This window comes from Lissotriton vulgaris, chromosome 6 (genome assembly GCF_964263255.1).
Source record: "Lissotriton vulgaris chromosome 6, aLisVul1.2, whole genome shotgun sequence".
NCBI lineage: Eukaryota > Metazoa > Chordata > Amphibia > Caudata > Salamandridae > Lissotriton > Lissotriton vulgaris.
Window position 1 is genome coordinate 132,356,150 of NC_141694.1, and position 24,721 is coordinate 132,380,870.

Below are 24,721 nucleotides of genomic sequence, written 5' to 3' on the forward strand. Positions count from 1 at the left end.
GCGCCTAGATTAAATACAGCAGCTTAAGACCCTACCTAGTGATATTTAATCATGAGTAGGCCTTCTTAAAGAGAAAAGTTTTTAGGGCCTTCTTGAAAGAGTCGATGGAAGGGAGAGTTTTAATCTCCATGGGGAGGGAGTTCCACAATTTAGGAGCGACGACGGAAAAGGCTCTGGCTCCCCATCTGACAGATTTGATGCGGGGAACAGCTAGTTGGCAGAGTCCCGCAGAGCGCAAGTTTCTTGTGGGGACATAGCGCGAGAGGAGTGAGCCAATGGCACTAGCAGGACCATCCATCAATGCTCTGTAGGTGAGACAGAGAATTTTGAAGGCGATTCTGTGCTGTACCGGAAGCCAATGAAGCTCCTTCCTGGCTAAGGTGGCAGAGGAGGCTTTGGGGAGATTCAGAACAAAGCGTGCTGCAGAATTCTGAAGAGTCTGCAAACGGTGGATCAACCCTTTGTTGACTTCCATATAGAGGGAGTTGCAGTAGTCCAGTCTTGAACCCACCAGGGCGACTGCAACCTGTTTACGCGCCTGGGGGGAAAGGTACCCACGGATTTTGTTGAGTACCCGGATCACACCACAGCAGGTAGCAACGGTCCTGTTGACTTGCAGGGACATAGAGAGTGAGATGTCAAATATCACTCCCAGATTTTTGGCAGAAAGGGAGGGAGTGGGGCAGATGCCAAGAGAAGAAGGCCACCACTCGCTCGACCACAGATTCTGGTTCTTCCCAAATATTAACACCTCGGTTTTTTCACCATTTAGCTTCAGGGAATTTATAGTCATCCAGTCTGCCACATACTGCATGCAGACCCTGAAGCTGGCGGCAGATGTCTTAACCGAGGTGTGGGCAAGAGAGACCATAATCTGCGTGTCGTCTGCATAGGATACCACCTCCATCCCCTGAGATTTGATAAGTCTTGCAAGGGGGGCCACATAGATGTTAAAAAGAGTCGGACTTAGGGCCGACCCTTGTGGCACCCCACATTGCAGAGACTTGGCAGGGGAGAGGTGGTTCCCAAGCATCACTCTCTGTTCCCTTTCGGTCAGGAAGGAAATTAGGAGACTCAGGGCCGATCCAGTGACACCCGCCTCCCTTAGCCGAGATGACAAGATGGCGGGGGAGAGGGTGTCGAAAGCGGCCGTGAGGTCCAGCAGAACTAGGACTGTGGTTTGGCCAGAGTCCACCTTGCGTCGGATGTTATCGACCACATAGGTAAGGGCGGACTCTGTGCTGTGGTGTTTTCTGAAACCGTGCTGAGTGTTGTCCAGGTATTCAGAAGATTCGAGGAAGGCAGATAGATGGAAATTCAAATGCGACTCAAGCAACTTCGCGGGTGCAGGAAGAAGCGAAATGGGCCTAAAATTTTTCAGCAAGGCCGGGTCCAGAGTCGGCTTCTTAAGTAGCGGCTTGACTATAGCCTTCTTCCAAATAGAAGGAAAAGAGCCTTGCGCGATGGCCTTGTTTAAGACGTCAAGCAAAAGAGGAGAAAGGTGAGTTCTGCACTCTTTCAGTTTCTTAAGGGGTATTGGATCCAGGGGGGAGGCCGATTTAATTTTGTCAAGAAGAGAATTCAGAGATTCAAGGGATAGGGAGGGAAAAGATGTGAATAGGCAGGGGGGGTCCTTGCCTAGTGCATCAAGATTGGATATGAGAGGAGGAGTGTTGTGATCAAGAGCAAGACGGTGGGATTCGAGAGCGACGTGAATGTCATGTATTTTACTATGAAAGAAGTCTGAGATATCGTTACAGAGTTGTTGGGAACTGACTACTGGGTCGGGAAGTTGCAGGGAACATAAAGAGTCAGCGATTTTGAAAAGATCTCTTGAAGAAGAAAGAGAGCTGGTCAGATTTGAAAAATATTCCTGTTTCTTGATAGTCACTTGGTATTTGTAGGCACGTAGTGCGAATTTATGGGCCTCTCTATCTTTTAAATCCCAGGATTTCCTCCACTTCCTTTCACTACTCCTGCAACCCTGTCTCATAAGTCTGAGCTGGTCAGAGAACCAGGGTGCAGTAGGTTTAAGGCGTGCTACATAGCATAGGGATGAGGGAGCAAGCTTATCAACTGCTTTGGAGATGGAGTCAGTCAGAGACTGAGCTGCCTCTGAAGCATCCGTGATAGATAGAAGTTCGGAAGTGGAGATCAGGGGGGCAATAGTGTCATCTGAGATATTCCTTAAGTTTCTCCTGAGAATAAAGGGAGTGGTATTGTGATTGGAGGAACGGGTGCCGGAGATGTCAAGATCAAATGGTACAGCAAAATGATCGGACCAGACCACCTGTAATGGAACACCAGTGGAAAGCCTATCGTCGTTGGAAAATAGACCATCAAGAATATGTCCTGCCTTATGTGTAGGACTATTTACGTGCTGGACGAAGTCACACGCTTTAAGGGATTCGACGAGAGAGATAGTATCTTTAGAGTTGGTCTCATCTAAGTGAAAATTAAAATCACCCAAGATGGTAAAGGCTGTTTTTCCAATATACGGTTCGAGAATAGTCATAAGTTCAGAAGGAAAGCTGGTCCTGGTACCAGGAGGTCTGTAGATAAGTATCCCAGAGAAAGAAATTGAGGGAGAAGGGGTAATGCAAAAATAGAGTGCTTCCACACGAGATGGGGGTAAAAGTATAGGTTTGATCAGGACTGCACATTTCGTGTCTGGATATAATGATGCCCCTCCATGCATCTAGTGGATTCCTGCGTTTGGATCTCTCGCCCCAGGCGAGGCAAATGTATATATTTGTAATAATTGATGGGGGGTAGTCGATTCACAGAAGCTCAGGAGAAAAAGTCAGAATGCGTTCCTTTAGGCATGCTGCTACGTTTGGTGTATATTTAGAAAATCTTTGAAATTCTGAAAGAATTCCAAGAATACACGTATAGCTAGACTTTTTGTATATAACTGGGGGTATTTAAATGTGCAACCATTTTCCCATACGGAAAGGAGCAGGCACATAAATGAATGCAAAATTACACCTGGAAATATTTTTATACCTCTTTCTTCTCAAAGGAGAACATATTTTTTCCAGTGTAGACCCCCCTCTTTCCCAGCACTCCCAACGGTTTGGGGGATGCTTTTTTTCCAGCCCCACCCCAAAGATCCATGCACTATTTACTTGACAGGAACAAATGTACTAGTGTAATCACCGTTGGTAACAAGCGGGAAAAGCTTGGTGAATACCACAAGCAAAGAAATGTTCATGTGTTTAGCAACTTTTGCTGGTGAGCCACCTGTGAAATTCAACAAACCCCACATGTTTGGTGAGCACCCAAAACCCACCACGATGTTGTCAACTCCTAGAGAGTAAATTTTGTGAATGGGGGCAAATTCCCGCCTTTTCTGATTCTTTGACTCTGCTGTCGTGAACATGCTTATGTGGAACAATTGTCAGCGCAATGTTGGTGCATTAAGTCCAAAGTAATGCCTGTTGTTTGATTGGTCCCTGCAGAAGCTGTTGAAGTGCTTGAAGGTCCAACCTGGGTGAGTGATGCCACGTGGAAGCAGTGCCAGTACATAAGCACTCACATGGAACAGTTCTCATTCCTGTGCAAATCCCTTACTTCGAACACCAGCCAGTGGGAATGTTTTATGAGGAATGGCAATGTATATCACTTTCTCAGCACACCTTCCCACTCTGCGTCATTAGTATCTTCTGCCGTGCTTTGTGGTAAGTACTTTATCAGGGAGTGATACAACTAATTGTCCTATGGCGATGGTTTTAAGTGTTTTATTTAAAATATCATCCTCCATAGGGTTAAATATTGACATGCTCAATTTTCTTTCTCTCACAGACACACTCCCCCACACACATCTTTTCTCCTCTAGATCTTTCTTTCTATCTCTTTTACTCATACTCTCTTACACACAATCAGTTTCCTCTCTCTAAGTCTCTAAGAGAGGTCATCACCTGTCTTGAAAAATGTTTCTCAACAATCTTAGAGCTCTGCATTCAGCATTTTGTCACAGACCATTTCATTCCATAGCTCTGTTTAAAGTCAGATCTATGAAATTATACTGCAGCATATTTGATAGTCTGTGAAAAACATCTTAGGAAGCATTTTAAATCATCACAACTATGAATTTCACTGCTGTAAACTTTAGTGCAACAGTTGCAAATGGTTCCTGTGGATTTGGGGCATTATATTATATATGGCATGCATCAAAATCCACTTATTAAACATATACACTGAAAACTTTAGACATGTGTAATTAATTTGAAGATTCAACAGGAATGAATTGGGCTTGTCCCCACAGAATTTCATCGTCTTTCCAAAAACTCCCATGCCGGCTACTTCATTGAGTCAAAGCCCTTTGTAGCTGGTCATCTACATCTCCTGATAGAGTTGGAGGCCCATTGATTTGCATACCAATCTGCAAATTGGGAACCTGAATTTGTTTATTCAAATACATTAAAAAAGTCTTGAGTGCTGGTCTAAATCTCCCTTCAATGCTGTTTTTTTCATTTTGATACAGATACTAATAAAGAAGACATACCTGGTGTTATTGAAGAAAGTAAGGACTCTGAAACACTCTTCAGATGGGAGAAGCTTTCTTCTTTTCAAAAAGTTATACTGGTGAGAAAAACTGTTTTATTCAGCAGTAGAGATTCTAGTGAACTGTTTTACCCGATTGTGCACCCTATATTGCTAGCCTTGGATCATTAGGCTTGAATTTCAACAACTTTTTATTGCATAATGAACTATTAAGTTAGCTTTAAATACCATTAAATGCAAAGGCAAAAATACAATAGTGTAGGCTTATGGCATGATAGCTGAATTAGGCTATTTTTGTTTTTCTTGAAAGACTCCATTTCACAGTTATAAGTATGTAAATATGCAAAAACATCTTCCACAATTCACCAGGTGTGGCAAAGAAACCCAGCATTAACTCAATACCACCTTCCTCACCAGAAGTATTGATGGACTACGTATAGACGGAAAACCCTGCCTGCCTGATGATCCACTCATTTGTATTTTGAAAAATTAATTTCATGAGGTCCTTAAATATGTTGGGATTTAAAAATGGCAGAGATGAACTTATGGTGCATGTCCAGCATGAATCCCTAGGTACATGTTGCTACAAGCCAACATAGTCCATCTTAAGGTATAATGTTCCCTGTGAATTAACTTCCCTTTTTCTTCCAAAAGAAATAAAGGTAGTGGTTAAACCACCTGGAAATAGCAAAGTATATTCTTTAAAAATAAACTGTTCCCGACTCTGGATCTGGTGTCCAAGCAAGCTGAAAAGGGGACTACACCAGATCTTCTAACTCGCTGCACGTGATCATACTGGAACCAAGAATTTGGGATGCCATGTTTTTCTAAACAATACTAATCACTCTACAAATTGGTTATCTTTTAAATAACTGGTGGACTGGTATAAAGGAATGGGGGAAGAACTGTAGTGTAATTTCTATCCACACTGGCATCTTGCAATGCTGAACAGACTTGATGACACTTTAGGAAATAAATAGCCCCACCGTATCTTAAAGTCTTGGGTCTTTGTATTGGAGCACTGATGTCAGGATACCAGGAAATGAGAGGTAGAACTACAGACCCAGAAGGAATTCGCAATGTGTTCTATTCATATTACCAAACTCTATATCATGAGGGTACTCCTGGCCACTCGGGAGACCTTATTTCATATTAATCAAGTTCCCGCGGTACAATTTTCCCAAGAGGATCAACAACAACTTGAGGAACTCCCCCAATGGGTGGATATTTTGCTATGTATTAACAGTCTTCGGATTGGTAAAGCCACTGGCTTAGACAACATACCCTTAGAGTTTTATAGGAAATTTGCGCCACAGTTGAAAGATTGTATGCTACAATTATTTCTACATTTATTTAAAGGGGCATCTTTGGCGTGGTTTTCCTATCTTTTTGCCTCTACCTCCTGTATTTTTTATGCTATGCTGGATTTCGTTTTTGCTGGTTTAGATGCTTTGGGCACTTTGCCACTGCTGTTCAGTGTCAAAGTGCAAGGGCTCCCTGTGTAAATTGATATTGTGATTGGTTATCCATGATTGACATATTTGTGTCACCAAGAAGTCCCTAGTAAAGTGCACTGAGTGTGCCAGGGCTGGTGATAACGCAGTGCCTGTGTGCAGTCTGTGAACTGCCATGTCCTCCTGGTCAGTGTCCCCACTGGCCAGGCCTAACCCTTCCCTTTCTGTACACATTGGTCACCCCTATGAAAGGCCCAAGGTACCCCCTTGGACAGGGTGCAGTGTATGTGAAAGGTAGAGCATGTACTTGTGCAGGTGACATGCTCTGGTAGCGAATTACAGCCATTTTCGTTTTTTACTATTGTAAGGCTATCTTTCCCCATAGGCTATTATGGGGGATTCTGGCTACAGTGGCTACCAGCATATCTTCCCATAGGAGCAAGATAGGACATAAAAGACTGGTATCCCTTAAATCAGAATTTAATAACACATCTTTTAGGAACGTTTGTTTTTAAATCCTGTGTTTGAGAACAGCACTTTCAGAAAGTTGCTGTTCTCTTGTCTGACCCTTCTGTGCGCCTTGGCCTGTTTGTGAATTGGCTGTCTGGTTTGAGAGTGACAGAGTCTGGGAGCCCCCAGGAGGCTGGCTGAGTCAGCCCTAGGCTGAATAACTGCATCTGGATCTTGAGTGGTGGGATGGGATAGCACCTGGGCCTGAATAGGGCTGTGCCTGCCTTCCACAATGCTGACTCTACCTCCTGCTGGGTGGCTGACGACCCTGCCCCTCTCCCTGAAAGGAAAGGAGAGGCCAGGAAAACAAAGTGCTCAAGGAACACCCAGATCTGGTGCAGACCGGGCTCAAAGCCCTTCTGCACAAAGGGATCAAAGACTTTTAGGGTTATAAGTACAGGACCCCTGACTACAGAAAATTAGATCATCCTGGAAACAAGAAGGAACGTCTGCCAAGGAGAAAGCTGGAAGACTGAAGAAGAAGGACTGCCCTGCTGTGTGATGCTGGGCTGACCTGCAGTTGCTTTGCTGCCTAGGAGAGGGGAAGGACTTTGTTGTTGCTTTGTCCCCTTACTTGAAGGAATCTCCAAGGGCCTGTTGTGAGCTGGCTCCCTGTTTAGAAGTCCCAGGAACAAAAGAACTTCACCCCCAGCTGCCCTGAGCTCTACTGAGAGAGCTCTGTCCTTCCTAGAGTGCTTGGGCCAGTTGTGGTGCCTCTGGAAGTTGTACCTGTACTGGGAAGCTGGAAACTAAGATTTTAGAGACTTTGCTACAGGAGAGTTATCATATCGCTCGCTTGCTGATGAGAGCATCCCCGACAGCATGAGGAAATTCCCGCCGCTATGAAGGCCGAGATCATCGCAGCGCCTGTTGCCGCTGCCGGAAACGTCGCATCCTTCGTTTGCGGGAAGATCACCATCGCTGGGAGAATCGTCGCAGAGACTGTCATCGCTGGGTGCGATCGCCGCACCGCCTGCTTGCGGACTTCATCACGTCGCTGCGAACATCGTCGCAGAGTCATCACATCGAGGAGCTGCGAGAGGAAGATCTCCGCTGGATCATGCATCTTCGCCCCGGAGATCGTCGCAGCCCCTACAGATCATCGCATCGTGCCTTTGCAAGAACAAACTTCCTACGGAACTTATGCACCAGAATCCATTCACGTCATCGCCTTCCTCCCCATAAAGATCGGATTCGTCGCAACACGCCTGCTGCTGCAGCAGGACTGTCGCCAATGCCTTTCCATGGTCTCAGGAGCAACACATCGCTTGTTTTCCACCGCACCTGCTTCTGCTTTGGAACTTTGTCGCATCTAAAGGTACTGTTGGCTACAGGTGACGAAACTGTGAACTTTTCACGCAACTGTGGATTATTTTATCACAACTTTAAGAACTCTTTCGCAGCCATATTCTTGAACTGTGTATGTTGGATTTTTGTCGTTTTGGTCTTGTGTAGTTTAGATTAAATACCTTTATTTTTCTAAACTGTTGTGGAGTCAGTTTGTGGTGTTTTCACTGTGTTACTGTGAGTGTTGGTACAAATACTTTACACATTGCTTTTGGATCAGCCTGACTGCTTGTGCCAAGCTACCAAGGGGGTGAGCAGAGGTTATCTAAAGAGTGTTTCCTCCTTACCCTTACTAGAAGCAAGGGTCCCTATTTGGACAGTGGTACCTACCTCTACCAACTGGAGACCCCCAGTTCTAACAAAGGGGGAAGAGCACCGCTATCCTGGGCACAAGCCAAAATTATAGTTTTTCCTAAAAAACATAAAACACCATTGGAACCTCGCTCCTATCGCCCTATTTCCATGATTAATGCCGATATTAAGATTTATTCCAACATTCTTGCCATTCTCTTATGTGCTGTCATTCACAAGGTTGTCTCACCCCGACAACATGGTTTTATACCAGGACGTGGCACGATTGACCATATTAGAAGAGTCATTTCAATATTTGATGCCGCTAACATCTCTTGAGATCCAACAGCACTAATATTGCTGGATGCTGAAAAGGCCTTTGACAAGGTCTCCTGTTTTTTTATGGGAGATTCTGGCAAGGGTCAGAGTAGGCAAAAGACTTATACAGGCTTTTAAGATGCTGTATTTCCGCCCCAGTACAAGACTCTTTTTAAATAGCGTTCTTACAGGCTCATTCGAAATAACTAGAGGTACCCGACAAGGCTGCCCAAGCTCACCGCTGTTGTTTGCACTATATATAGATCCCTTTTTACGACAACTATCGAACCAAATAACAGTAGATGATTTTGAAAATCCATGGCTTATTTTTTTTATGGTCCACTGTAAAACAATTGAACAGATTTAAAATAGATGTACTATATCTCCAAGCTATAGTTATCTTCTCTGCAAGAAATATCTCTTCTTTTTCTAGCATGTAAAGGAGATACCGCGATTGATATGCTGCCTCCTTTAGTTGAGGCAATGCAATTGATGTTACAAACTAACAAAACCTTTAAAGGTCAAGGCCAGAGAGTTTCAAATTCCATAGTTCAGCTACATACAGAGAAATTGACAAAAATATTAAATCCGGAATATGCTGCTTACATCTAAAGGGGTCAAAGTCAACCATCTTGGAAGTGAAGTTTAATTGTGCAAATATTTAAAGGAGATTCTCATTTATTCCTGCCAAATATAAATTGAAGCATTCTTTGGATATGCCTAGTAAGATGTTTATATAAATATCTACTTCAGACATTAGATAATTTGGCAGATTTCCATTAGCAGAAGCCACATCTATTCATCGACGGATAATGCTTGATCCTACACATTCTGAAACAGACATATGTAGTGAATTAGAGCCTATGCAAACAAATTATAGACAGAATGCTGAGTAAATCGTACATTCACCCCAGTCAAGAGATCTACTTTAAATCCATTGTTCATTTGCTCACCATGCCACCCCAGGTTAGACCCAGCCATATTCAAATCAGTCCAGTCCATGGGAACAGTCCAGACCGAACAGCCAAGCAAGGTCCTCCCTGGACCGGAAACACGCATCCCCGTACCGGTTTCTGGGTATTACCCTTCATCAGCCAGGCTAGCTTGAATCCAGTGGCACAGTGAGAAAGGGACCCATGTCTGGGCATAGCCATCCCACATAGGGTCAAATGTGCTATGCAAACAAATGATGGACGGAATGCTGAGTAAATCATACATTCACTCCCAGTCAAGAGATCTGGGTTAAATCCAGCGTTCTTTTGCTAAACATGCTACCCCAGTTTAGACCCAGCCATATGCAAATCAGTTTTGACCCTGTGCCTCATGGGAACAGTCCAGACCAAATTGCCAAGCCAGGTCCTCCCTGGACCGGAAACAAGCATCCTGGGACTGGTTTCTGGGTATTACCCTTCATCAGCCTGAGTCAGTCTACTTATGGAGCTTTTTTCCAAAGTTGCTCCAAAGTTCCTCAGAATTTGGAACTTCTTCTTGAAGTTCAACAAAGGGTCCCAAAGTGTATCAATCTCACTCCAAGGGTATGGAAGCTCTAAGATGGTCCTTGAAAGTTAAGGACTTCAGTTCCCACAGTCCACTTGGACAAAACCCTTACAACTCCAATGGTAATGCTCCAGGTTGAGGCTTCTTGGTGGTGATGTTCCAGGTGAGCTCTGTTAACCTATAGCTTGCAGGGAGTCCACTCTTTAGTCCTTTTACAACAAGGTAGTCCACAGGGCAGTAGTACCATGTGGTGCAGAAGGCGCAATCTTCAGAGCGCAGGCCTTAGTGAGATTGCACATCAAACTTCTCAGCAAGGCCCTTCTTGCTCTCCAAGGTTTCAAGCAGCAGATCTGAGAGGCTCTGCCCCTCTCAGATACTTATTCCAAGTAACCCTGGGCGTAGTTAGATATTAGCGCTACGCGTAGCTAAGCGAGGTGCTTTTCGCACTATGCAAGTTACGCAATGCGTAGTGAACTGTGCAAAATGCTGTTCGCACTGATTGCACAGTGCCGGATGCTTGTCCGCACTGTGCAATCATTGCAAACCGCATCTTGCACAGTGCAAGCAGTCGTTTTCTCAAAGCAGACTGGTAATTTCTCATCACGAGCGGTCACGAGCATACGCGACCACTCGCAATGAGAAACCTGACCTCCCTGCGTTGATAATCTCAACGGGATGTTTATTTTCCACGCTCATCGCGAACAAGGAAAAAGGCTCGCCGGGATGTTATTTTGCTTACTCACTGTCGCCAACTTGATGTTGAAGACCGCGAGCAAAGAAAAAGTGCCTGCTACGCTATGCGTTTTTGCAATGTGCTACGTGCAATTCACGTAGCGCGTAGTTGCGCAGACTATGCAAGCATAGTGTAGTCCTACGCCCAAAGTTAATTCCAAGTTCTCTAGGTCAAGCAGAAGGTCACTCCTGTCCAATATAATATTCCCAAATATTGTAGGTTGTCCATTTATAACTGCCCCAAACACTAAAGTAGAGTTTGGGCACAATTTACTTTTTAAAAGCAGTCCTGCAACACAAAGATACTTTTAAACTGACCTCAGGCTTCAGCAGTGCACACATGCAAATGCAGAAAGGGCTGCTGGCTTCTAAACTGCCATGCCCTGTTATATACTAGGGACTTAGAGGTAGTTTTAATTCCCCTGCCCTATTCTGTACTAGGTCTTTATAGGGTAGGTCATGCCCATCACAGGGGTACCCCAACTCAAAGTGTACCCTAGGGTATGTAAGTGTTTTCACTGTATTCTAATGTGTCTCTTTCAGCATAGCACTGGTCCTGGGCCTGGTTAGGCAGAGCCCAGGGTCAGTCAGAGTCAGTTACCACCAGTACCAGTCAGCAAAAAGTTTGGGGGTGCCCAGGGCACAGGATCACTTGGAAACAACAATTATTAATGAAGTAAAAAGTAAAGAATCTACGTTTTGTGGCAGTTTCATATATCTATTGTAGGTAGTTATAGTTACAACATAGTTTCCAGAGGAAGAGGTCACTGGTAATAATCTTTATTGCTTGATTACTTAAAATAATTGCAATCACAACAACTTCACTTCTCAGTCTTAACAACTAGATTAATCATTAAAAAAATTCATTACAAGTAAAGCATCTTCCCAACACATAAAATAAGAAACTGTCCTATATATACAATTTAAAACGTATCAATAAAATAAAATCCAATCACACAACATCAATAATTACAGAATAATATTGCACATTTCATATTTTAAGGTGACAGCGTGCACAGCATACTATTTCCCTATATATAATGGAAAGATATTCTAACGAATAACCATTAACTTTACACATGTTGTAATTCAAAGCATTAATGCTAAGGTGCAAAATTACCTGAAACAAAAAAGTTTCTAATGTACATTTCATGCACAAATTACATTTCAAGGTGCTAATGTGCAAATATTGCAGCGACCATCATATTAGCACCTTCAGCACGGCGCAAATTTTCGCGCTGTGCTGAAGGTTCTAAAAACGGGCTTGGTCGTGACGGAACGGTTCCGTCATCAGCACAGCCCAACCGACGCTGATGACGGAACCGTTCCGTCATAAGCATCGAAGGGGTTAAAACAAAAATAAAGTGCATCAATTACCGGTAGTAGCAGCACGTCTGTTTTGACATTTCAAATTGTCACCCTTGCAACATGATTATTAAGTAGTACAGATTATGAGCCGGATAATACTATTAGTCAACACAGCCATAGAAATACTGGAGATCTACCTTATTGTATCAAACATTTTTCAACTGCCAATAAAAATGTTACCAAACGACACAATAATGGAATTGATTCGCCAGATAGTGACATGATTAAAACCTGATGTGCAGATCTCATAGGAAGAGGTCATTTTCAGGTGCCTATATCTTTGGAGCCGCTTGATGAATTTCCATGAAATTTTCCCAATAAATTTGCCCGTTACTTCAGACGGTGTCTGAAAAGTTTTGGGGTGATCTGTCAAGCGCGTGCCGAGGAAAAAGGGGGGGTCCCCAAACATGTTTATCCCTATGGTAATTCCCATAGGATCTTAGAACAAGCCTTCAGCTCGAACCACTGGATGGAATTAGACCAAATTTGACAGGAAGCTAGATCTTGGTATACAGATGGAGCTTTGTGTGATTTAGTGTAAATCTATTCAGTAGTTTGGCAGACAATAAGTGGAAAACTAATTTGTATATCTGGGACCCGGATAATTTGCGGATCTACCTGACATCTATAGGTGAATAGAAGGCCCTGATGGGCTGGCCGCAGCTTGAAAGAAAAGTTGTGGCTGCCATTTTGTTTCTTCGCATCGGCTCGGTGTTGTGAAAATACACTGTAAAACAGATAGAATGGGGAGGATACAAGTATTCTGACCCAAGAGGACACCTAGAGAGGTCCCTGAGGGACCCTTATGACCATAAAATTGCATGTTGTTGCTTTAAATCACCTCAGTTTACTATCTGAGGATCCTGTGCAAACTTTGGCCCCAGCAGAAAAAAAGAAAACATTGAAATTTATTGATAAGACCTAAGGTTACAGGGCATTAATTACGCTGACTTTTTACCCATACATCATCATCATTAAACATTATTTCGGTCTTAGACCATAAAAGTGCAAGTGCAGTATTTCATACAGAACAATTTAAAAAGCCAAGTAAATTCATCAAATTACCTGTTTTAAAAGAGAGCTATCAGGACATAATCTAAGATTCATTATGGAATTTAAATGAACATGGGTGTGCATGTGGGAACGAGACAACAAAATCCTGTGCTTATTCCAATGTGGACCACATGACCCGCTATGCTGGCTAGGTTCCAGGGTTATCTGCACAGTAATTAGTCACACTGATTAGATTAGATATTATCAGATAATTATAAAACATTGCAGTTGGGTCGATTAAAAAACATTACAAATGCTATTTGTATAAAAAGTTTTAATAACATGTACAATAGTCTCACACTTTCAGCAGATGCCTTCTAATTTCCCACATGTGCCCCAAAAACTTTGCAACTGAGCAAACAATCGCCGAACCATGGTCTGTTCTTAAGATACGGAGAGCTTCGACGTGGCAATGGGTTCCCATTTGCTTACAAATTGGCATCACCCATTATCCTCTTGGGCATGAATGCTTGGGACAGACAAGGAATACATGGCCAATAGACTCTATTACAGAAATGCAGCTGGTGCAAGACTGAGAGGTAGTGGATGACTGCCCCCAGGAACTAGTAAATGAGTTCAAAGGAAGGGAACCAAACCTAAACTGAATATAGAGTTTCCTATCCAAGGGTATGGTGATGATTTCAAAATACTGTTCGTATGAACCAATCATTTTAGAATTCATAAACTCCGTAGTTAGGCGTCCACGCGAAGAACTGGTAAATGAGCCCTGAGCTTCCCAATCCCAATAGTGCTTCTTGATTGCGTCTTTGGTAAGGAGCACTGGTGGTGGTTTTACCCATACAAACCATAGATATTCAGCAGTTATACTTAAACCTATAGTTATACTTATCTAAAGAAACTATAACTTATACCATTAAGTAGCTTAAGACAGCAAGTCATCGTTTATTAAGATAAGTACAACTATAACTGCTGAATTTCTATGGTTTTGTATGGGTAAAAAGTCAGCGTAACTATAACGATCCTGTAACCTTTGGTTTTAACAGTGAATATATATATTCACTGATAGCCACAAACACGTAGACAAAACAAGAAAGGGGTCTGTGCCAACAAATGAGTGCAATGGTTTCTTAATAAATATATTGAAAGCAACTGTTACTGTGGACTTTTATGGAATCCAACAAAAGTTTATAGGAAAAAGTGAACATTTTCCCTCAGGATCTTTCCTGTAATTTGACTTGCAGAAGCTCACAGTCTGAAAGGGATGGTGCATTAGGCCTCCCGAAGAAAGTTACCTTTGGACTTTACCATTTTTCTGGAACTAATTGTGTTGCTTGGGTTAGAATTCCATAGAAAAAAACAGAAGACAAGAGGCGGTTGACAAAACAGGAACAGTTTCTTTAATTAAACATTTCGTCCTGAAGAACAGTTACAAGCACATGGTCTGAGGTCTGTCTCAATTGACATCGAATTTGAAGGTTCATTATATACATTATTACAACAGTATTAAAAAGGTTTTCAGGGTTCCATATATGGTGAGGAATGTTGGTTACTGTCTTTGGGGTCATAAATTAATGGTCACTATAGGTGGGACTTGACCAGCGTAGACATCGTCTGGGCAGTGTTGAATGTGTCCAGATGTCCGGCAATGGGAGCATTTGATCACTATGTGTACTAGGCCCTTACTGGCTATGTATTCTTAAATTATGTGGCATCTGACTTTATGGTAAGGCCGATCTGCACCTACCGCATATGGGATCAACGAAAAGACATAACATGACCTGGCTGATGGTTGGGAGAAGACTAAGGTCATGTGTTGGTAACAAGTGTTATGTAAGAGGGCTCTTTGTAGTGCGTGCAGTATGCTAGTGATTTTTGGACCTTCGAATTTTCGATTCTGGGTTTTTGGATCAGTAATGGGTATGCTTTTGAGGGAGTTTCATGAATAAAGGGAGGGATAAAATAGTAGTTACTTAGCTGGAGTTCTAGGGGGCAACTGTGCTGCTTTTTCCTCAAGGCTATTTCCCTGCTGGGGCTACTTCTATGAAATTAACCCCATTGCTGTTGCTATTTTGTTGTTTAGCTTAGTCCTTGCGATTTTTTCACACGTGTGAAATTTGTTGGAAGGGGGGGGGGATGCCATTTGCTGGTGTTTGCCACATGCCCCATGAACACATTTCTGCACTTTGTGCCTGTCCCTGGCACTTGGTGTTCAACGTGGCCCTCCCTTGTGTTTCAGATACCTCACTATGGGTAATCCGACCACGCCTTTCATCTCAAAACTTCCTTTTAGGCTATCTTTTTGGGTGGTTTTCTCCTTTAATTTTGGGCATTTTCCCTGGGCTGCATCCTTCACTGTCTCCCTTGACCCATGAGGAGAGGGTCCGAGGCTGCTCTATGGTCCTTCCCCCCTCCCCAGTACTGTGGTTGACAGTTAGGGCTGACTGTTTTCCAGGATGGTGCCCTGTAAGATTGGGACATTGTGAGTGGGCTGCACTTGGAATCGAGCTAATCCTGGAAGGGGAGTACCAGGTGCCCAGTGTTCCTTCTTTAGAGGCTTGGAAGCCTCTGTTCCTGGCACCCCCTTTCCTTCGGACCACAACTCATTAAAGGTTCAGTGAACCCTAGCTGGAGTACTGAGCTCATCATTATGCTGAGGTAGGGTGAACAGATTTGTGAAAATAATTGGTTGTTTTCACAAAAAAGAAGACTGGGACTGTAATTTTCCAATTGCAGAGGGGCTCACAATTCAGCCCTCACCAGTCGAAGCATACTCCAGCCCAAAGACACCAACGGGCATGGACTCTTGTGGATTATCAACGAAAACGTCTGGCAGCCATTGCTGCACTGGAACTCATAAACGCTAGCTTGGTGGAGCCTCTCCAAAACCACAGGGAAGGGAGCTGCCATTATAGACCACCCAGAAAGAACTGGGGTTTTCTGGCAAGTCCAAGTTGTCTGGTCCCCCCGCACTGAAGCCCTTTATCTATTGACTCTTGTGTGTGGTGCTGTGGGGGTTCTCAGGCCCTGTCATCCCAGGCAGCAGGAGAATATGGTTCCCAAAACGGCGGAGGGTTTCATTTGCAAATGGGAGAGGGCGGCCTCCATTGATTTGGAAGCATATAGTGCATTTGAGGGCGCTGTGGGACTACGCCTCATGGAAGAAACATCAATTTTGGGCCAATTGCCCGGGAAATGGGGACCTTTTGACTTGGTATTAGGAATCCGTCCCCCTGGACTTTGGAAGTCGAAAAAAGCTGAATTCTTTCCCACCCCTTCGTCAGACTGCTCTGTCCCTGGGGCATGGCCAGTTAATCCCGCCCCGGGGAATCAGTCAGCAGAGATGGGCCTAGTTTTTTGTGGGTGATCTGGGCAACCTGGCTATTCTGCATTCCCACTGATACATCATTGATACCTGGACTTGGTGTGGATACCTGATCGACACGGCAACAGTAACTCAGAATTCCTGAAAGCAAGTAAAAACTTTGGGCCCCCAATGCTGTCTGTGGTCTTTTCTAAATCAGACACAACTAAGGGGGAAGAGGATGAACTCCTACAACAACAAAAAGAGAAGCAGGACTATTTAGATTCACACTGTTATATTTGGTGGCACATGCTTAGCCACAAATTGTGGCATGCTTCATCATAGGGCTTGCTAAACAACACCCCTGCACAGACCAACGCCTGGGGTGGAGCAAAAGGGAGGAGGTAAGTCAACGTCTCAAGTCTCCTTCTCTGAGCAACATACAACAATAAGTTCCTTTTGGGATTGTTTTCAATTTTGTAGTCTAACTGTCTTTCCTCCTCAAATATTTGCTGGCAGGAACAATCTCCTCAGTAAATTTATTTTCCTCAAAGCTCGAATTCTAAATCTGCAAACACAGCAATAAAATGATGCGCTCAGGTGACACAACTGATAACAGTTAAATTAAGCCGTTTCATTGTTACACATGCGGAATGTGAATTCAGGAGGGAGCGCAAGGGAACAAAAGACTAAAGCGCTAACTCTATTTCTCCCAGCTAGTGGCTGCCATCTTGAATTATCACGATGTGCAAGCAAGATAAAATGTTCAATATTTATCTGAGGAGGAGCATCAAATGTCGTCTTCTAAATCTCTCCAATCCAAACTGGGATCTTCCATACAATTGTGAACAATCATCAATCCCTGTGCCTGACTGAGGATATACTCTTCACCAGTGACTAGTCCCACTCTAGCAATGTGGGACAGGGTGGCATGCAAAATGGGCCTCAGCACTTTGCCGTTCTCTCCACTGTTATTTAACCCATCCTTCACATCGGCTGTGGAATAGAATGGGTAGCCCAGGAATATATAAGATTTTAATTTATCTGAAAGTCTAAAAAGTGAATATAACATCCATGATACAGAAAGTTGCCATTAGTACCAGATCATACTTGGGTATTACGCCCATTGGTTAAACCACTAGCTAGTAGGCATCTGACCAAATTTGAGTGGTGGCTTAGCACTAGTGTAGTAGATAAAAAATGATTTCCTAATTATGTAAACGTTGGCAAAACCATTGTAACACCAAAAAGACACCAGGACAAGAATTGTGGGAGGGGGCATAGGGGAGCTCACTCACACTGAAAGAGTGGGGAGACTGTTGCGATGTAAATTTATTGAAGCCCAACACACGGCGTGTAAGTAAACCTTATTTTTATTAATCATCCATCGATACGTCTGTTCTCTGAAGTGACCCAGATCAACTGCCATCCTCGAGAATCTCTGTTTACTACCTCGTCATAAGGTTCTTCATCAAGATTCCAGAAGGATGCCACAGAGACATGTACACATGCAAACATATCTCAGTGAAGAGCACAATAGGAAGAGAATCTGTGTAAAAGTTGACTCTTTACTGGCAGTATACATCAGTCAAACTTCATGAGTGAAACTGACGCTGATCAACCTAAGCAGGTGATTTTGTGGTGGGACAAACATTGATTGGCAGTTTGTTACTATCTGACGTTACACCTATTCTGAACAGAGGTGGTAGATAGAGATGATGATGCAGTGTTCCAGACCCATCCCTACATTGCTGGCATATATGCTACTTGTACTGCCTAACTCACCATCCTGCGACACCCTTTAAGGTGTAGATAGATGTCCCTGGCTCTATGTGCTGCACTACAGGCCACTCCAGTCCCAGGAAAGATTAAAAATAACTGTACTGACTGCTACTTATTTCTAAATTATTAGACATGGAAAACCTAATGATATCCCTAGAGAAGAATATGGCAAGGTATGAGGTTAACTGGGTACCATTTTTGACTTGGTGTTTTTTCTGAGTTCAATGAGTTGACATGTCTGAAATTCTGAAAGATGTTGAATTTCACCAAAACAAGTGTCTTCTTCAGCAAAGGGTGGTGTGTGCCAATAGTTATACTTGCATATTACTGCTTTCAACGTTCCTTTCTCTAATGATGCCATTTAAGTTTTATTTTGCACACAAGCTTTCAATACAAATGTAAATTTTCCATCTATTTTATTTTCAGATAAAGATTCTTAGGCCTGAATGTCTGACCACTGCTGTCAGAGAGTTTATTATTGAGAAAATGGGACCAATGTATCTTCAAAGTGGTGGAATTAACCTGAAGGAAGTATATAAAGAGTCCAATGCTACTACTCCACTTATATTCATTCTCTCCCCTGGTAGGTTTTTAATTTTCAGTATTTCAATTATTTGAAACACAACTAGAGAGAAATTATTTGAATATAAGCTATTGTGGAGTTGTTTAGGTAGCAAAGTGGAAATGCTATACTTTCTCAGACTTGTGGCCAGTGTGACTAATCTGCTCTGTGTCATTCAACAGGAACAGACCCAGCTGCACACCTGCAACGACTCGCACTGGAGACACGAGGGAGTGCATTGCACTTGGACATGGTTTCCTTGGGCCGCGGTCAAGGTGCCAAAGCTGAGGAATTAATCAAGAAAGCACAGATACTCAAGGGGCGATGGGTTTTCCTCCAGAATTGCCATCTAGCAGCCTCTTTTATGCCCAGACTTCGCACAATCGTTGACTCGTAAGTTCTTGCAAATCAACATTTGGATGTTCATTTCTTAGCTGTTTTATCTGCTGTTTCAGCATGTATAATCCTCGCTTTGAGGGTAGCTGAGGGAACAAGTGAAGTACAGAGACCTATTGGCTCCCTTGACTCAGAAAGCCCTGCCCTCCAAATCACTTTGTCGAACAGGAGTACCTCAAGTAACCATATCCATTATTTAAATCTCTGACTGTGGTCACACATAAGTTCGGGTTGGTAGATGTTCATCAACATTTTTCAATTTCCCACCTTGGACCGTCCATAATCTGTTCTTGAGGCCAGATTTAGACATGTATTAAATTACCACTTAGTTGTGTAATTTTGCATGAGCATAAATCTAGTGCAAGCTTAAATTTGCATTCTTAATGATATTCCTTCCCATAAGGCAGATATAGGCCTGCAAGCAGGTTGATGAGTCAAATCCAACATCAGTAGTGTCAGTTTGACAATCCAAGAGTAGCATGCATACTTTGGATACAATAAATGAGAACCACATTAATTTTCAGATTTAAAACAAAAAAAATTATCATGTTTTGAACAAACATGTAGCATAACATAGCACCATCACAATATCCTCTCGTACAGTTCATTAGTGTTCCAAAATTTTAAAGAAAATAGTTCAAGGTTGGCTAACTAATATCTTACCATTGACAGTATTTTTTTTTTAGATTTTTGAATAGTGAGTATTTTATTATTATTTTTCATAATTGTTTTGTTTGTAGGTTCACCAATCCAAGCACATCTATGGATCCTCAGTTCAGACTGTGGTTGAGCTCAAAACCAGACCCTTCGTTTCCAGTTCCAATACTACAGAAGAGTTTCAAGGTAGGAAGCAGTTGTGACATAAACATAGCAGATAGAAATTGGAGGAGATGTCATAAACGTGCCCCACTGCCATGAGTAAATCCATCCCCTTTGTTTTATAGTACTCCACGTCTCCCTCATGATCCAAAGACCTATGTTTGTTGACTCATTCAATTTGACTAATTATCCAGTTACAGACTCTGTAGTGGTATGTGCTGCCAGTGCTAGAGCATACCCTTATTTCTATTTGCTCCTTAGCAGGGGTTCGAATAAGGTTGGCACCACAGTTGAACATTGTCTGCTGGCCAGCCAATAAAGAATGCTCCTTGTGAGAAAGTCCTCCTTTTTGCCCTGATCAGCCCCATGTTTTGACTGATACTGGTGGTTAATGACTCAGATTTTGCTCTGCTATCCAGGCTAACCTGTTTAAAAGGTATTGGGTAATTAGATGTAATTACAATTGGTACTAACAACCTACCTATAAGTCTGTAGTATATAGTAGGGCATGTAAAGTTAGAGACCCAGTAGATTAGATGCACTTAAGTGTGCACTGATGTATTGCCTACTGTTATTTTAAAGGCAGCCCTTCTTTGCAGGCTGCTTTTAAAATAAAACGATGTCCAAATTCGACTTTGAGAATAAAGGTATTTCCAAAGTCTTAAACTACCTTATTCTTATTTTTACATAAAAGTCACCCCTATGGTCCACCCTAAGTTCCCCAAGGTTAGGGTGCATTGTTAAAATAAGCAGGGACATTTTAAAATATATTTTATATGCCATACTGAGGGAAAAACTGACATTTTTGTTTTTCCTCATTGTGGTACATTAGCTTCATAGGCTAACATGGGAAGGCTTTATTAAATGTTAATGAACTATATCTTCTGACAGAAGTGAGCTAAAATAATCATTCAAAATGTTAAAATGATAGAATAAACCCAACAACATGCCAAGGTTGGATTTATTATAACTATAACAGAAAATAAGTTATAGAACTTGCTTTTCTGATGTGCCCAAATTCAGCTCTGGAGCAGAGTCCCCCGATAGTCCAGCCTTAGACAGGCTGAGCCAAACTGCTCTGATGAGGTGTGAAGTACCCTGAAGGGAAACAATGAGACATCTGCTGGGAGATGAACTGCAGTGCCAGAGCAAATGGCAGGAAGGGGGTGGGTTAGCCAAAGAGTCAAAGAGAGCAAGACAGTAAGGAAAGGGAACAGGCCCGCCCCCACTTCCTGCTCCTCCAGCCAGATGGTAGCCCCTCTAATTGAATTAGCAGAGGGACTGGAAGGGAGGTGTTAGGGAAAGTTAAAAGTTAGCCACACCTGTAGGTTGGGTTAGCCAGACCTTAAGCTCTAGGAGAGATTTTCTCCATTTTGGATTTTATTGAACAGTGCTTTCTGGGACAGGACTTTGCCACACTTCATGGGAAGTGTTCAGGATTGAGGGTGGTACCCTACACCCCATTGGTCTATGGTTCCCCTCTGCTTGGCAGCCCAGAAGCCTGGATAAATATGCAAGAGCTGCCCCGCTACTTATATCCCTGCCTGGAAGAAAGAAGAAGGACTGCCCTGCTGCACCCCTGGCCTGCACTAAGAGGACTGCACTTATAAGGACTGCATCTGCTGAACACTTTGGGCTTCAGCAAAAGAAGGACGTTGCCTGACTCTAATAGTTTGAAGAGTGGACTCCTGCATCATCTCCTCCAATAAGAACCCAGCTAGACAGCTTTAAGTGGACTTTCAAGGATTTGACAGGTGCGTTGCCGTCCCAACTTCGAGGAGCAACTCAGAGATTCTGTAACCCTGGATTGGTGTTGTGGACACTTCAATAGCCCAGGACCTTCTGGGTGAAGATTCGGTAGTTTGGAATCATTTGGAGATTTTTTGTCCAAAAGCTCCATAAGTTGACCAACACGCTGTCGGGAGTCAACCCGGTAACCTTGAACCGCAACTCGGCCTGAGGTACAGGTGTGCCCTGCTGAAGCTCCAGTGCATTTCGTAGTCAACAAGACTTCCAGGAGGTGACCGAGGCTTCAACCTGCAAGCTGGCCTGACGAGGAGATCCGCTCGATGTTGAGAGAAAAAGCTCCAAAAAAGTGACTATGTCAGAAGGTTAAAACTTGTATCTGACCTGGACTCCATTGCAGTCAGCCTGTAACAAGCACCACCAGATGTCCCAATTTGGCGCTTTTGGCTTTTAAGTGCTAGAAAGTATTTAATCTTTAAAAATTCATATATCCGGTTCCCCACATTTGATTTTTGTCGTTTTGGTCTCATTTTATTCATGAAAATAATTCATATTGTTATAAATTGTTGTTGGATATTTATTGTGTATTGTGTCCTACTTATTTAATTTATTGGTGTTTTAAATGCTTTACCCACCTGTCTCCTAAATTAAGCCGGTCTTCTCCCAGCCAACCTACCAGTTAAGATACATTTTGTGAGAACTTTACTGGACCTTCTTTGTGATTGTGGTGTTATTACTAGTTGTACGCACCTACCTGCACCTACTAATAAAACACTTTCCAACACTCCCTTTGCTGGCTAATGTTCCAGTTCCGCAAACCGGGGCAAAGCTATCAATGGTGCGATAGGTGTAGTGGCACTGGGGCCCAGATGCCCAATGGGCCCACTCAACCCTAATTATTACTGTATTTTACCGTCCAAATAGCTGTGCTGGGGTAATTCTTTTTACTCGCAGTAGAGCCTGTGGCACTATTACTAATGCACTACCCACAAAGGGAACATGTTTTGCCTCACCAATTCCCAGAATCTACTTGTGTGCTGTGTACAAACAGGGGGCACTGTGGGTGATAGAAGTGGCTCCATCTCCAGGCCAGGTCTTACCTTGCTGAGCCATAATGATAAAGATAATTTATAAAAATACGGGTCTATTATGTCCTGGTGCTCCATCAGCCTGTATTAGCTGGGCCCACAAATGGAATGGATGCCTGGGTACCTGCCATTGCTTTTGGTGACAGGAAAGCCTGATCAGCCAAGACAAATCTAAAACATGAACATTTTCTATTTGTGATTGGGCTTCCCTTACACTAAAAGCAAAAGGAGTCCAAACCTCCATTTGTGAACACGGCTGCTTGATAAGAGGCTGATGGAGCGCACAGGAGGACTGAGCAACTTTATTATGTTGTCCTTGGCAGTGCATATTCTGTGAAGCCTGATGCTCAGTTCTGATTAAATGAGTTGACCAACTACGGTGTTCGCTGTAATTATATTTATGTATTTTTGTTCCCATTTATTTTTTTCTTGACTTGGCTTCATTGAATGTTGTTACGTTAAACACCTCAACAAAAATTATTTAAAACAATCAGTTTTCATTAACACTTGCCCTTCTGTTCCAAAGATGGCAGTAGAACAACCAAAGGGACTGAAGGGAAAATTACTTCAAACATTTGGCAGCAGTGGCTCTGGAGAGGTAACGGAAAGTAATTTTGAGAAAGGAGAACGGAGACCATCTTGGAAAAGGCTTTTATTCAGCCTTTGCTTCTTCAACGCCGTAGTCAATGAGAGAAGAAAGTATGGTGCCCTGGGTTGGAATATCCCATATGAATTCACCTCTTCTGACTTGGAGGTAAGGTTTTTACAAGCATAAAGTCAGTAATTTCTAATATTACACAGAATCCTAATCTTTGAAGTTTTTTCAGGAATCAGTTTGGATCTGAAAACATTTTAGCAGTACCTCTGACCAGCACAAGGTGACATTGTCTTGGTGCCAGCCGTCAATTTTCCACATCCTCCGGCTTATAAAAACCCTTCCAGTACTGTGATGTCACTTCCTTCTTAAGACACCACAGAAACGAGGATATTCAGTTCCATGCTATTTCTTACACTTGACTGTTCTGATAATATTCCCATTTAACAAAAATATAGCCGGACACGATATCTGAGAATGTATCCTCCAAAGATCTTTTAGTTTGGATTATGCCCACAGTACACAAAGAAGTTCTTAGTGACTAACATTCAGTGCCTTATCCCACATGAGGTGTCTCTAATAACTTTGTTGGTATTCGCCACACTCCAGACAGCTTACCATTTGGACACACCTGGTAGCAACCTTGTTCCAACTCCTAACCTCAAACCTTTGATTGTGGGTAATTTATATAATGGCAGGTTGTCTGCAGAAGTAACTTGAATTTACAGTCAGAAAATTTCACAAAGCGAATCCTTATTTTTTGTATCAACATTTTGAGATTGCTGCCACAAATTCGACATTCTTGGTTGTAAACCACCCTGCTGCATAACATCTTGAGAGTCAAGCACTGGGTATTCTGCAGGTGCACTGAGCTTATGTTTTGCTCTTTTGCATTTTATTTACCAGGAGGTTTGTTTGTTTTTTTGCTCTGGGTCTTTTGAGTGTAATGGGAATAGCAAGGCCATGCATTGGGAAATTAATAATAATAATTAGCGACCTCTGACCCTGCCTACAGGTTAGGTCGCCCCCACGCCGCTGCCGCCTGCTCACCCTGGTCTCCTGCTGCTGTCTCCTGGTGCCAGCTGACTTGGCCTGTCCGCTTGCTGCCTCTGCCTGCCCCCAGTCCCAGCCGCTGCTGAGCCGGTCACCTTCGCCGCACTCTTCCCGCCGCTGCGGCCCGACCCCCTGACAGCCCATTCTCCTCCTGCTCCCGCCTCCCAGCTGCTCCTCCTTCCCATCAATGCTCTTATGCAGACCGCAAAGTGGCCGCGCCGCTGGTGCGCCCAAGATGCGTCTAAGGCAAGCCCATCTGCTCCCGTCCACGCCTGGGCCACGCCCAACGCCAGAGCCCCTGGCCCCCGCGACCACCACAACACCCGTCTCCACTAGGCCACC

At 43.2% G+C, this 24,721-nt stretch overlaps 1 protein-coding gene across 1 annotated transcript in view; it reads left to right on the forward strand.

The window, feature by feature from the left end:
- DNAH14 (dynein axonemal heavy chain 14) overlaps window positions 1-24,721 on the forward strand; it is a 1,270,113-nt gene that overhangs the window by 1,061,182 nt on the left and 184,210 nt on the right. Inside the window, exons 72-77 of the mRNA XM_086926153.1 lie at window positions 3,462-3,680; window positions 4,487-4,587; window positions 18,547-18,703; window positions 18,865-19,075; window positions 19,819-19,921; window positions 23,258-23,485. Of these exons, the coding sequence (XP_086782279.1) occupies window positions 3,462-3,680; window positions 4,487-4,587; window positions 18,547-18,703; window positions 18,865-19,075; window positions 19,819-19,921; window positions 23,258-23,485 (1,019 nt within the window). The remainder of the gene's footprint in view (window positions 1-3,461; window positions 3,681-4,486; window positions 4,588-18,546; window positions 18,704-18,864; window positions 19,076-19,818; window positions 19,922-23,257; window positions 23,486-24,721) is intronic.